The sequence below is a fragment of the Nelumbo nucifera genome, chromosome 3 (genome assembly GCF_055504915.1).
Source record: "Nelumbo nucifera cultivar China Antique chromosome 3, China Antique-T2T, whole genome shotgun sequence".
Lineage (NCBI taxonomy): Eukaryota > Viridiplantae > Streptophyta > Magnoliopsida > Proteales > Nelumbonaceae > Nelumbo > Nelumbo nucifera.
In genome coordinates, this window is record NC_142651.1 from 27,952,888 (window position 1) to 27,968,039 (window position 15,152).

Genomic DNA, 15,152 nt, shown 5'->3' on the forward strand with positions numbered 1-15,152 from the left:
ATGATCAAGGCTTCATACTCAGCACCGTTGTTAGATGCTTTAAACTCTAATCTAAGAGCGTGCTCTAGCATAGTGTCGTCTGGGCCGAAGAGGATGAGGCCGGTCCCGCTGCCTTGCTGATTCGATGAACCATCTATGTATAGAGTCCATACTTATGGCAGCGGGGCTGTGTCTTCGGAAGTAAAGGTACACTCGACAATGAAATCTGCCAGAGACTAGGCCTTGATTGCGAGATGGAGTTCATACTCGATGTCGAACTTACTGAGCTCTACACTCCACTTGATTAGGCGGCCAGATGCTTCCGGCCTTTAAAGGATCTGCTTGAGGGGCTGGTCAATAAGCACTTTGATGTTGTGGGCTTGGAAATATGGCCTGAGCTTTCTGGCCGAGGTGACCAATGCTAGTGCCATTTTCTCCAAGTTGGAGTATCGGGTTTCCGGGCCACTGAGGACTTTGCTGGTGTAGTAGATCGGCCTCTGTACCCGGTCTTCCTCCTTAACCAGCGCCGAGCTGATGACCTCATCCTCGGCTAAGAGGTAGAGCAATAGCTCATCCCCTGGGCTCGGTTTGGTGAGGAGAGGTAGCGAGCTCAGGTACTACCTCAGCTCTTGAAAGGATTGTTCGCATTCCTCAGTCCACTAGAAGTCCTTCGGTCGCTTAAGGGCTTTGAAGAAGGGCAGACACATGTTCACGGATTTGGACTTGAATTTGCTGAGGGCGGCTACTTTACTAGTGAGTCATTGCACTTCCTTGTGAGTCCAGGGCAATTGTATGTCGAGGATGGCTTGTATTTTTTCTAGATTTGCCTCAATCCCCCTTTATGTCACCATGAACCCCATGAATTTACTCGACCTGACTCGAAGGCGCATTTGGTTGGGTTCAGCTTCATCTTATACTTCCTAAGGGTACCGAAGACTTCTTTTAGGTCGGCCAAGTGGTGCTTGGCCTTTTTGCTCTTCACAAGCATGTCGTCGACGTACGCTTCCACATTTCGGCCGAGCTGATCCTTGAACACCTCATTCACTAGCCGTTGGTAAGTGGCGTCGGCGTTTTTGAGGCCGAAGGGCATCACTTTGTAGCAATTAAGCCATGGTTAGTGATGAAAGTTGTTTTCTCTTGGTCATCGGGGTGCCTATCATTGCGTCAATGAGTTGGTCGATCATCGGTAGAGGAAAGCTGTCTTTGGGGTAGGCTTTGTTTAGGTCGGTGAAGTTGATGCATATCCTCCACTTCCCATTGGCTTTCTTCACCATTACCACATTAGCCAACTAGTCGGGGTATTTGACTTCCTGAATGAAGTCGACGTCGAGCAACTTTTGCACTTTATTTGTGACCACTTGCCATCATTTTGTTGCAAAGCTCCTCTTCTTCTACTAAGTCAGTTGCAAGGGTTGGCATTCAGGTGGTGTGTGATGACTTTGGGGTCGATCCCTAGCATATCAGCTGTTGACCAGGTGAACACGTCGGCGTAGTCCCTCAATAACTGTTCAAGCTCTTCCCGGAGGCAGTCATCTAGGAGAGAGTCAATCTGGACCATCCTCTCGGGGTATTCTTCATTGAGCGGCACCTGGACGAGGTCTTGAACAAGTTGGCTGTGTTGTGCTCTTACCTCATTCCTTAGATCATAGGCTTCGACCATTAATGTTTTCGTGGCTGGGCGCAGTCCTCGACAGGAGAGCAAGTAACATTGTCATGCAGATCTCTGGTGTCCACGAGTCACGCCCACTCCATACATGGTGGGGAACTTCATGGTGAGGTGGAATGTGGAGACTGTGGCCTGTAGAGCATTAAGGGTCAGCCTGCCGAGGATGGCGTTGTAGGACGAGGGGCAACGAACCACAGTGAAGTCTACCATGGTCATTGCGGTAATGTCGCCATCTCCAATCGAGAGGAAAAGGATTATCGTTCCAGTGGGCAAGAGGGACTCCTTTGAGAAGCCCATTAGAGGAGCGTTAATGGGGGTAAGGTGCTCTTTGTCTATGCCAAGCTTCTCAAATGCGTCCTCGAAGAGTACATCGGCGAAACTACCCATATCAACCATGACCCGCCACATCTCAAAGTTGGCAACCTCGGCTATGATGACCAAGGAGTCGTCATGTGGGGTTTGGACTCCCAAAGATCATCGTCGATGAAGGTGATAGATAGGTCGTGCTTCTTTTTGTGCCTGCGATTGTCAATTTCGCATAGTTGTGCATACTTCTTGCGGCCCGATATGACGTGGATCACACCAGTAGGAGGGGCTCGGGGTGGTGGTTGAGCATTCTCTGCACGTTGTTCCTCCTACGCTGACTTCTCGTTTTTGTCGACGAACCCACCGAGGTACCCGCGCCTGATCAGGTCCTCGATGTGGTTGCGTAGGTCGAAGCAGATTTCCATGTCATGGTCGTGATCCTTATGGAATTCGCAGTACTTGTCGCGATTCCTCTTGTTGGCTTATGTCTTCATCTTCTCGGGCCATCGGACGTAGCTGTTGTGATGGATTTGCATCATAACCTCAGACCGTGGTGTGTTCAGGGGCGTGAAGTTTCGATTGGTCGGCAGAGGTGTCCTTGGTCTATGATCGGGTCGGCGGTTCTACCTCTTATGGTCTCGGTTTGATCTTTCTGACTTCCGCTCCTCAGTATCTCTCCTCTTCTTGTCGGGCCTCTCTTCCTCGCCCCGCAGTTGTGTTTGCGCTTCTTTTGTATTGATGTATTTCTGCACATGGCCAGGGTTTGCGGAGGGTTCTTGGAGATGGAGAAGTTGAATGGCGATGGGCGAAGGCCGTGTTGAATAGCAGTAACAATCACGAACTGGTTCAGGTTTCTGACTTGTAGTGCCTCTTTGTTGAATCTCGCCAAGTAGTCCCTAAGAATCTCGCTAGGTAGTCCTTGAGAGATTCAACTTTCCTCTGGTGTACCTGCATAAGGCGGGCCAAGGTCTTCCAGTGCTTTTGACTCATTGTGAACTATGCATGGAATTGAGTTTCCAACTGTTCCCATGACGCTATGGAACAGAGAGGCAGAGAGGAATACCAGGTCAGGGTTGGACCCGTGAGGATGGCCACTAGGGCTTTGCACATTAGGCCCTCGGAAGATCCGTGCAACATTAGCTGAGCCTTCAGTGCCTCGATGTGATCGGTGGGATCAGAATTCCCGTCGTACTTGCCATGCTGAGGTGCCCGCCATCCTGTGCGAGGCACCTCATCCACAATCTCTTGAGTGAAAGGTGGTTCCTTGGCGGTTGGTGCAACTGTTTGTGTGAGCTGATCTACAACTGGCACAATGCTTCTCTAGCATTGGCTGCGCTCCAGCTCTTCCAAGCGCTGTCGGAGTTCCCGAATCACGTTATCCCTATGGTTCGGGGCCACAATGTGCGTTGCTCTTTCCTTCTTAGGGCACGCAGTGTGGTCTTTCATGGAGCTAGACTCGGCGACGAAGACCACGCAGGGCGGCATTCTTCTACCGAGCCTTTCTTTGGCGGGGATCCATGTGGTTTGGTGCATCTTGCTGTGAGAGCGGACAGAGGGAGCCGACCTTCTTGCTCTATCTTGCTTTTCTTGGTTGGACCGCGCTACACCCTTGTCTGCCCGGCGTGCTTTGTGGTCCTCGAGGCGAGGATCATCCTTCGTACGCGTCAGTGCAAGACGGGGGACGGCCTTGTTAGGTGGTGGCGCAGATCCTAGTGTCTGCATCATCTCAAAGACCTTATCGACCTTCTCTTGCATTGCTCGGAACTGTACAGGATCAACCGTGGCTGGAGGCTGTGGAATTTCTTGATGCAGAGGGCTATGATGCCGAGATTCCCAAGATGGGGATTGGCCTGTCGATCGTTCAGATTGGTTCTTGGGCATCTTGATCGCTTTCTTGATTGAGCAGTGAGGAAGGAAAGATTTTCAGGAAATGCTTTTTGTGTGTTTCCCACTGACGATGCCAATTTGATGCTGCTCAATCCGAGGTGGTGCACGAACTGAGGAGAGCAACTAGATAGTCCTTGCCAACAGAGCGGTGCCGAGCTACAAGGACGAGGTCGCGCTGTAAGACCTGTGATCAAGAAAGGAGAAGTTAGAGGTCTGAGGAGTTATCCTCGGGTCGACACTCCGACGCTCAAGTCAATAGGAGGTGGTAGATGGTCAGGCCGAGCTTAGGGGTGCTGGTCCAAGCTAAGTAACAGTATGGGTGTTAGAAGTTGGAATCCCTTACCTTGAGCATGGAATACCTTTTTATAGCCGAAGATCCATCTCTAGGTCAGACTGGGCTTCCAAGGTTGTCGAGATGAGGGTACCTACCGAGGCGTTTGGGGCAAACTCCTAATCCTCGGCGGAGATGTCTTCTCCACTCTTCTTTATTCATAGTTATGCTTATCTGCACCCCGAGTGGCTGACGTAGCTGGGGGGCCACAGTAATAGCATAGCCTGGCCGATGCTACAGAATGAGAGTGTTGTAGAGCTGGTCGAGCTATGCCGACGTGGCTAGGCTGACCGGGTGATGATAGGATGGCCACGTGTCTATCTGGACCAGCTCAGCCATGACTCGAACAATTATTATTATTATTATTATTATTATACATGAATTTGCTTGATCAAGTGCTTTTCGAGTAAAACTCGTTCAAATAAGTTCAATTCTAGCACATTATTGTGCAATTCAGGTTGCTTGGGTAAAGGGAGAGACAAGAGGAAGGGAGCGCTATTTTAGCACAGATAAATTGGTTACTCACCCACGAGCCCAGATTTCCTACTCACTTTTCCTACTCATTCTCTATCCGCCGTGAATTGCAGTCACACATCTCTTAATTCATAATAGAGATGTGTGACTCTAATTCATGGTGGGTAAAAAATGGGTAGAAAAAATGAGTAGGAAATCCTAAATGCCCACTTAGAGGGTATCAAGTACCCAGGTCATATACATACATGGGAATTTCACCAACTTACCCCTAATTAAATACTGGCTAACAAACGGGGTCTAAAGGACATATATGATTCCTGATCTTCAAATTCACACGTGTGTGTTCCTGATTGTGTTAAAGGACAAGTGGCACAATTATGTTCTGGTGGGACAGTTGGGACCTGATTTGGACTCATGATTTGAAAGTCTAACCTCCCAGATAACCAGTTACCGGTAAAATTTTGACTCAATGAACATTCCAATTTTTATAAGCAGTCTAAGGGGCTGAGGGGCCCTTTGATATAACAGCTGAAATTGTTTGTCTAAATGAATTATTGCTTTGTTTTTCAATGGACAAAATAACTAAATAATAAAATACTCTAGGTCTTGGTTATGGTAAGCTACCATTAAGCTGATGTGGCAGTTGCTATTTTTGTTTTCAAAAACAAAACAAACCAACCATATTGTTGAAGTGACGGGATCTGTTCCTCACAAATGGGCGCCTCACATGCATATCCACTGTGCATTGAAAACATCTCTCGTGAATATTCATTAATATGTATGGGAGATGTTTTCAATGCATAGTAGGATGTGGGGGTGAGGAGCAGAACACCCCCTAAGAAATGTAATTTGAATTTGGTCATTCCCTAATTGTAAGGATATAAATATAATTCAAATAACCATTTTTCTTTTCATTTAAATCAGTCTCATTTAATCTTATATTTAAATTATTAACTCATTAGCACTTATTGAAATTATGAGGGCACAAAATATAATTTGAATTATACATTTATTCTCATTCAATTCACTCTCATTAAGTTGTATATTTATGGTATTAACTCTCATTCTTTCATTAATCATACACTAATTAACTATGTTAAAGAAAAATAAGTATGGCAAAGAATAATTCATTTTTATTGATGATAAAATAAGGGTCATTTACTAAAACCTACCTTTTATTTTGTGTTTTACTAAGACAACACCTATAGTTTGCATATGTTTTACTTAGGGTTCGTTCGGTTCACAATCAGAATCAAAATTGAAATCCATTGGAATTTGAATCAAAATAGATTATTCCCATGGTCTGTTTGGTTCATACAAGAATCGGAATGAAAAATTGGAATCATTTGGAATGGGATTTCATTCCCAAGAGAAGGAGAGGGAATAGACATTCCCTCAAATTTGAGAATGTTATTCCACCAAGAATAGAAATGGGATTCTGGTTCCGCCCATCCAAACAATTGGAATTAGAATGGTCCATTATATTTCCGATTCTAGACCCCTACTCCTATTGACCAAAGGGCCCTTAATTGACCCTCCATCAAGAACTATTAGTATGCTTGCAATGGTTTTACATGACCCCTTAAGGCGTGCTAAAAATATGAAGAGGCATGGGTGTAAGGTTTTTATTCCGAAAATAATTCTCATAATTCTCTTATCAACCTTTTAGGATAAAAAACGCCTCCCCACATTATAACTTTGTTTGGAAAAGGGGTGGAGTACATGTGACCTAAAAACTTTTAGGGGTACTTTTGGAATAAAAATTCTTGGGCCCATGTCCTTTAACATTTTCCACTCGCTTTAAGAAGTCAAGCGATCGTTCCCAAATAGAAATACAAAAAGTAGGATGGGGATTGATAGTGGGACCCAATCGGAGATGGGGACGGGGATGAGTGTGAATTCCCCTCCTCAATCCAGGTTATATATATATATATATATATATATATATATATATATATTATTTATATCAAAATATACTTAAAAGTTTTTTATATTTAAAAATTTATTTATTTGAAGTAAATCTATTTTCTAGAAATAATTTTAATTTAAAATTTTGGGGATGTAGGCCCCCAATGGGGAACCTGCCTCCATCAAGGACTGGGGATAGATGGTCATTTTTATCTCGAGCAAGGATTAGGGTCAAGGCCAAGGAGTATGACCCCGGCCCGAATCCACTCAATTGCCATTCCTAACTATAAGGGATGTTTTAGTAAAACACAAACTAGAGGTTAAGTTTTAGTAAAAGCATCAAAACTATAAGGAATATTTAAGTAAATGACCCTAAAAAGAAATTTTAACTATAGAAGATGGCCAATCAATAATTCAACCTTTTTGGGTCAAAATGTGTCCCTAATATTATATACATAGTAAAATAAAAATTAAAAAATATGAAAATGACCAAAAGTATACAAATACAAAAAAAAAATATAGAAAATATTTGAATAATCCCTAATATTATATATTCATTATATTAAGGCTCAGTTTAGAAAGAATACAAATGTAAATATGTAGAGTGCAAAACCTTATATTTTATATTATTTTATATGTATTTATACAGTACATATTTGCATTTGTACTCTTTTCAAACTGAACCTAAATAAAAATAACTTTTATAAACAAAAATATATAAATTTTATAAAAACATATTATTTATTATTATCATCATCATCAAAAATTACCACTGATTAAAGACATTGCAATCAAACGACCCCTCTTAGCTCTTACAATAATATCGCTCTCTACATTGCGCAAGTGAACCCCTGTGTACGCTGTCACCATCCTTAGTGACCACCAACTATGTTCAGCTGGATTTGTTACCCACAAAGGCACAAAAGTATTCTAAGGAGTAAGGATACTACGGTCGCCCATTGGTAGTGTATTGTGGGTAATTAGGATGTGAAAAAAATAATAATAAAAGTCAATACCAAACATGACATTAATCGCTCATTTGTGATTGTAAATTGTGATAAAGAAAGGAGGAATCAAAACTCGAGTTCGGACTTTGGAACGAATTGAAGCAATAACCAATTTCCAACGTTTTCTACTGGGCATTTATTGGTAGGCACAGGCTATGGTTGTTTCTGGGAAACACCCACACCCCTCTCTTGACTCTTGCCATCCAAATCCAATGAACCAACCCAGCATCGTCGTCATTTCTTTGATTCATTGATGGTGTTCCTCTGCCAACTCGATCGCTTACAGAAAACCCCTGAACATGAAGGTCATCCTGAAATCCAAATGCATAGAGAATCTAATGAAAACCTTCAAATTATTCCACTCAGGTAGAGGTAACTCAAAATTCAGAAACCCCCCAAAACAAAATACTACTTAATTAGAGCAAAATTCATATCTGTTTGTTTGATGGTTCAGGTTCAGATGGTCAGAAGGAAGAGAACTTGGAGCAAATCGTAGTGCAGGAGCAAAAGCTCTTCTCTTTCGAGACCCTTGTCGCTGCAACCAGAGACTTTCACGTTGATAACAAGCTCGGCGAAGGCGGATTCGGTCCCGTCTACAAGGTAATTAAATTAATGAAAGCAGAAACTGTTGACGAAAGCGAAACTGTGAGTTTGTTAAGTGGTGGTTTTGATTTGTTTACAATTGAAGGATTAAAAGGAGGAAATCAATTAATTAATAGGGGAAGTTGGGGGATGGGAGGGAGATCGCAGTGAAGAAGCTGTCGCAGAGCTCCAGGCAAGGGACGAGGGAATTCATGAACGAGGCGAAGCTTCTGGCCCGAGTGCAGCACAGGAACGTTGTGAACCTCCTGGGATACTGCACCCACGGCGCAGAGAATATCCTCGTCTACGAGTACCTTCCCCGTGAGAGCCTCGACAAATTCATTTTCGGTAAGCAACCAAACACTCCCTTCACCCCCTGAAAATTAAAATGACCAAAATGCCATCCAATTCCAATCTACCGCATAATTTACTTGGTAGAAGGATGGTACACGTAACACTTATTTGGGCGGTACGGATCTCCTGCTACCCACATCCTTCTGCCCTTCCTATTAAATCGATGACATAGTGACAGATGCCCCAATTTCGTTATGTACAGCAATTTCTATTTGAAAGTTGAAACATCTCCTCCCATCTATTCTATCCTTGCCATGGTTCATACTAGAAATCCCTATCTTATTTCAACCATTCGTCTCTCTCTCTCTCTCTCTCTTATCCTTTCAAACATAAAGTTTCAACGATACTTTCAGTATTTTTTTTTCCTTTAAAAATTAATAATACTTGATTAATTGAACAGATTACAAATACAAAGTTCCAGGCTTCCAGCCATGTTGGTGGGGCATACCAGCTTTCAATTAATAAATCATATAATTCATTGCTCTACCAGACAGATTTAATTCTTTTAAATTCTAGATTTGCTCGCAAATGAAGGGAAACTCTAATATAGAAGATTCATTAAATATGGAGGAGTTGATTTGCTAAATGGGATATAAAAATCTGATTTAGGAGCTTCTGTTAATAAAACTATTTTTTTTTTTTTGTTTCATTATTCAATCATAAATGTGAAAGATTAATAGTTTTGATATTCAATTAGTGGCCAAAATAAATATAGAACTTTAAGAGTCCAGATACAAAAGAGACTCATTAGTGTAATGGTTAAAGCATGTTGGGGACGGAAGTATAAGTCAATTGTAGATTACTCAATGCGATTTCACAATGAATTCAGACTGAGCCCCTAATAAGTGTTTCGGGATTTAATTCTCATTCATTTGGAAGCATTGCCTCTCCTATTTTTGCTTTGTAATGAATGCAAATAGAGCCCCTACCTCATCAAGACAACAAGAACTGGTTCTTATTGAAACCCAGACCGATTGTATAAGAGAAAAATATAAAGGTCTTCTTGTTTTGTTATAACTTTTGTAATATTTTTATGTTTTAAAAAATAAATTTTATAGATTGAACATAACATAATTTTGGTTAAAAACTATTGTTCTATCAACGTATAAAAACAGTTTAGTATTTTTATTATTTTTTGTTAAGGTTATATATTATTAAAAATGAAGTTCTGTTATTATCATAGGCAATTTTAGGATATGTTTTTTTTTTTCAGTTTTTACTTTTTAGTGTTAGTGTAGACACTCATCATGACTGTTGATGGGGCATTTCATCTCAACAGTGTCTTGAAATTTACGGTCAAACCGGATGGTCGGATCGGTTAATTTTTCACTCAGACAAAATTGTGGGTCCCTTGTACGGTCAAATTCTTTACGTACAAAGAATAGTAGACTTGGTCAACAGCCTGATAAGCTGACTACTTAAATTGTTATATTATTTGTTGATAGGTTAAATACTTAAATATGAATTTTTGTATTTTTAGTTATTTCTAATATCAACAAAAATAATTCATATTTATCATGCTTATTTTATTTAATATGATATATATTGTATGAAAGATATATCCATTGTTATACAATTTTTTTTGCATTTTTTTAATTTTCTTATAAAACATTATAAATTGATCCGTCTGACTTAGACAATTAAACAATTATCCTATCACTTATATAAAAAACGGTTTCTTTTTTTAGTTGGTTTTAAAATAAACCACGCGTGATACTAACTCACAAATAAATTATCGCATAGTGGTCCTTGGTGAAATAAAATATAAATTTTATTTAGGGTAAATTACAAAGACCCCTCCGTGCTATTGGGGCTGTGACAAAAAACCCCCTATACTTTATTTTGCAACAAATACCTTTCTTGTAGTATGATCGTGAGACAAAAACCCCTTTCATTAGCCTTCCATCCAAAAAGACAGTTACAATATTTTTTAATCACTATATTACCACTATTCATCTTCTCCCACCTTATACACAAACAGTAGTGGCACTAATCTCATCTACCTCGGATTTTTTCAAATTTCTCTCTCCCAGATTTTATCAAATCCAAAGTGCACTATTCATGATACACTAACAGATCTGGAGGATAAAAATCCGGTACAAATTAGCGGCCTTGGCGTGGGACAACACCATATTGTGAAGTACAGTCACAAGTAAATCTCGAACAATGGCCTGGTGGATACACTCCCCTGAGATACGCATAAACAGCATACGCGTTGGGCTCATTCAAGCTACTCCACAACTTCACCCGACCCCCGAAACTTCTAAAACAGATTTCCGCAAAATACATAAAATCTTCCCTGCAACAATAAGCACCAACAAAATCAAAATCCCATTTTTTTATTTCCAGTCAAGCTCTCTTCACGATTTCATCACAAGATTTTTGACAGTGAGACACAAACACAGATTTCCCCAGAATTTTGTGTTTTATAATTCATAAAATCTAAACGAGATTCAGATAATTAGAGAAACAAATGTTCATGGGCTTACTGTATTAGAGGGTTCAGCCATCCCCCATATCTGTCCTCCAGTTCTTGTGGCCGGTTGTGATGATACAAGGTCACAAACGGTTCGATCCCTGCCGATACAAGCCTAAATTTGTTAAAGACGATAAGAGGAACACAGGAGTCTAGGAGATTGTCTATCATACTGTTAGAATTCTAGTCTTGAGGTCTATCGGAGCAGATTTGGTTAGAATTAAATTCTAAGCCTCTGACTCATCTCTCAGTGGGAGATTGTCTATGATACTGTTATAGAACGCGATCCCTGTAGGATTAACGTCTCCACACCTCCCTCCTACAGCATACTAGCAGCTTAGTTGAATGGGATTTATCATTTATGAAGAAGGTGCAGCTTGTCTATGATACTGTTATAGAACACGGATCCCCGTAGGATTCACGCTAGTGCACTCTGGATTTTTATCCTCCAGATCTGTTAGTATATCATGAACATAGCACTCTGGATTTGAAAAAATCTGGGAGAGAGAGAGGGAGAGAGAAATTTGAAAAAATCTGAGGTAGATGAGATTAGAGCTACTACCGTTAGTGTATGAGGTCGGGGAAGACGATCAGTGTTTTTTCATCCGAGGGTAATATGGGAATTAAAAATATTGTAACGGGTTTTTTGAACAAAAGACTTACAGAATACAGAAGGGGGTCTTTGTCTCTCGGTCATAGTATAAATAAGAGGGAATTTATTGCAAAACAAAGTACAGGGGGTCTTTGTCACAGACCCTATAGTACAGGGGTCTTTATCATTTACCCTTTTATTTAATAGAAAAAGGTTAAAAAACTTAACAGAAATGGGACCCAAATATATATAAATTCCGCTATGTTAAACGGCATTGACCGGTGTTTCTATTTTGATTTTTAGTTTCAATTCTAGTATCATATGTTTTTCCGACATCATAGTCAATCCCCTTGAACAAATATTGAAATATAGATCTTTTGTTTTTTTTTCCTTCTGGATTGGGCCTATGGCCATCCCGACGGGGACCCAATTTCCCCAACCCAATGGTGTTATATTGGAATGGGATTGTTTTGATCGTGTGAAACCAAAACAGGGATTAATAATAGGAAGGGAAAATCTATGGTACGAAAAAGATATGGTATGAAAGAGTTTTGACCAATCAAAACTTACTCATGAATTTTGATCAATCAAAGGGTACGTAGTTGGAGTGTTGTGCATCGCACGCTAAAATTAAAAGATATTAATTGATGAACGGATGGATGTGACTGATAAACGGTGATATTTGACGAATGGGTGGTAATGGTATTGCAGATTCAGAGAGGAAAAAGGTGCTGGATTGGGAGAGGAGGTTCCGTATAATCTCGGGGGTGGCCCGCGGCCTGCTTTACCTACACGAAGACTCCCATAGTCCCGTCATCCACCGTGACATCAAGGCCAGCAATATCCTACTGGATCTGAAGTGGGCCCCCAAGATCGCTGACTTCGGGATGGCCCGTCTTTTTCCTGAAGATCAGACGCACGTAAACACGCGCGTCGCGGGCACCAAGTACGTAAAGTTAGCTCAGCATCAGCTGCCTTTGTTTTGACTGGTTTTGTGTTGGTCATCAAGTTGGACGGTGTGGATGATGATTTGGATAAATTTGAATGCAGTGGATACATGGCTCCTGAGTATGTGATACATGGAAGGCTATCGGTGAAGGCGGACGTATTCAGCTTCGGAGTTTTGGTGCTTGAATTGATCAGCGGTCAAAGGAACTACACCTTCTCCCTCGATCTCGATTCGCAGAATCTACTGGATTGGGTGAGTCTTCATTTCTTATTGAAGTAGTTGTTTCTGTTTTCGGTATTATAGTTGAACCCTTTCCATGGGGCCAAGGATATCAGTGGATCGGGTTAGATGGTAAATCCACATTACCAGACCCAATCACTTAGGGTCGGGTTAGCCTTAACGGTTTTATGTTGAGGTGAAGTTGCACTGAACCTTCCGTCCCCCTCCTGTTTTTAGGAAAAACTTGCCCCTTTCGCATTGCTGCATTGCATTGATCCCTTTCTTGGTTGGGTCAGGGTCGGGTTACGAGTCGGGGATTTGGGGAGCCCATCCCCGACTCGTAACCCCTAAAGTGCAGCCTCTTTGAAAAATGGGTTTTGGATTCAGGATTCTGAATAAGTTGCCTCCAAAAATTTTTAGATAGGGCGAAAAACGGGTCCTACTAGTCAACTTCCTTGAATGTGAACAATACTACAGACTTGAATATTGCTTTCTTTTTCTTATTCGTTGAAATTAACCTTCACTTGCTCAAACAAACTAGTGATGGTAAAAAACATTAGACCATCATCAAAGTTTCAAAGTATGATACTTGATGTAAGATCCAATTTGATTGTTTCATGGTCTGAAAGATGGATCACATTCAATAGTAGGGGGTGCAAGTTGGGTTTCAAGCCCAAATCTGATTGTCCAACTTGAACCTAATTTATACTAAAATTTAATACATTTGGGTTGGGTTTGGACCCAGACCAGGTTCAAGTTGCCCAAAGGTTAGGTTTAGGCCTGACCCAAAAATTACGAGAGTTCAAATTTTTGGGCTTATTAGTCCCAACTCGAGACTGAAAATTAAAGCCCAGCATAGAATTGCAGGCTGGGTCGGTTCAAGCTGCAACCCATTCAATAGCGAAGGGGAAACCTGTTTTGCCTCTGTTCTGAGTCATATTCATTGTTAAATTGTGGACATCTAATTTATTTTTTATTACTTCTAGGTTCTACCTAAATTATTGTCTATCCCCGGCTCTTCTGAACCCTTCAATTTATAAAAAAAATCGTATTCAACAGTGAATAATGAAAGTGTTTTTTCTTTTCTTTTTATTGTTATAGGCATACAAGCTTTACAAGAAAAAAAGGAGGTTGGAGATGATGGATTCGGCATTAGCATCCTCATCATCATCATCATCCATAGAACAAATTTGCATGTGCATACAAATAGGGTTATTGTGCACTCAAGCCGATCCAGCCAAACGGCCTACCATGCGTCGTGTGGTGGTGATGCTGTCGAAGAATCCCGGTACCACCCTAGAAGAGCCTACCAAACCGGGTTGCCCCGGTTCTATATATAGAAGAACTCTAAAGCCCGATGGGTCTTCTACTTTTACCGTCGCTTCTGGTTCTGGTTTCACCACCGAATCATCCTTTCCCTCCACCTTAAATTATTCTAATAGTGCTTCCACATCTACTCTTAGCACCTCTATTTCACATTCTCATGGCAAAGGCAAACGTCCCATTCAAGGTTAACTAGGCTGCCTTTTCGCACTTTCGCTTGTGGATATATTGTTTTGCTTTTTTCTTCCTTTTTCAAGTTTTGCTTAGAGGGCATTTTATAACAGCTGAAGGGGTTATACTGAATGATTTATTGCTCTTTCATTTGGGCTGCATTTGGCATTCCTTATTTTAAGGAACTGTTAAAATGTCTCTATGGACACTGAGTCTTCAACACCAAAAATGATACAAGTCCTTAAAGTTAGATTGATATTTTTGAATTTTTTATTGTTTGACTATTTTGTTAGGATCAGGACAAAGTAATTATTCATTCAGTCCAGCCACTTCAATTGTCATCAAACAGCCCCCTCATTCTTTCTGTAAAATATATAGACGAGGATGTATTTGAATTTTCTTCTTTGTTTGTCATGTAAATTTAATTCAACACCTAATTAAATCAAAGTTGATATGTGGTTTTTTCTTTATTTTTGTTGAAGGGCTACACTCAGGTGCAGGCGGGATTTGATCCCAAGTCTTTGCTACGGCCGTAAGGCTTAGTTTGGAAGGAGTACCAATGCAAATATGCTGAGTGCAAGACTTTATATTTTATATGTATTTGCACTATACATATTTGCATTTGTACTATTTCCAAACTGAGCCTAAGGAGACCTTAGCAACCCGCTGGTTGGAACCTTGCAAGTTGATAGGAGTTAGGGCAGAATAGAACTTATTGGTGAACGCTTTCCAAACCAAATTTGGCTGTGTTGCAAAACTATGAATACGAGATTGAGACTTGCAAAGGAAGGGATTGTTGAATCGTGCCACTTGGTCACTCTCCTTAAAACCTCATTCACCCCTTATGATGCAACCGGGTGATTGCAAATTGGTTACCAAGATAAAAATAGCTCATAGGTCACTAGTAGACATGAATTCGCTTACCAGA

At 41.0% G+C, this 15,152-nt stretch overlaps 1 protein-coding gene across 2 annotated transcripts; it reads left to right on the forward strand.

The window, feature by feature from the left end:
* Nucleotides 1-7,338: 7,338 nt before the first annotated feature.
* Nucleotides 7,339-14,691, forward strand: LOC104603522 (cysteine-rich receptor-like protein kinase 43). Of its 2 annotated transcripts, none has more exons than XM_010267614.3 (6): nucleotides 7,339-7,930; nucleotides 8,013-8,158; nucleotides 8,278-8,488; nucleotides 12,274-12,508; nucleotides 12,613-12,763; nucleotides 13,832-14,691. In XM_010267614.3, exons 1-6 carry the CDS (start codon nucleotides 7,858-7,860, stop codon nucleotides 14,243-14,245), a joined length of 1,230 nt encoding a protein of 409 aa, XP_010265916.1. In that variant the 5' UTR covers nucleotides 7,339-7,857; the 3' UTR covers nucleotides 14,246-14,691. The 2 variants fall into 2 exon arrangements, with proteins under 2 accessions (XP_010265916.1, XP_010265965.1); XM_010267663.3 differs by having other exon boundaries at nucleotides 7,340-7,924.
* Nucleotides 14,692-15,152: the final 461 nt, after the last annotated feature.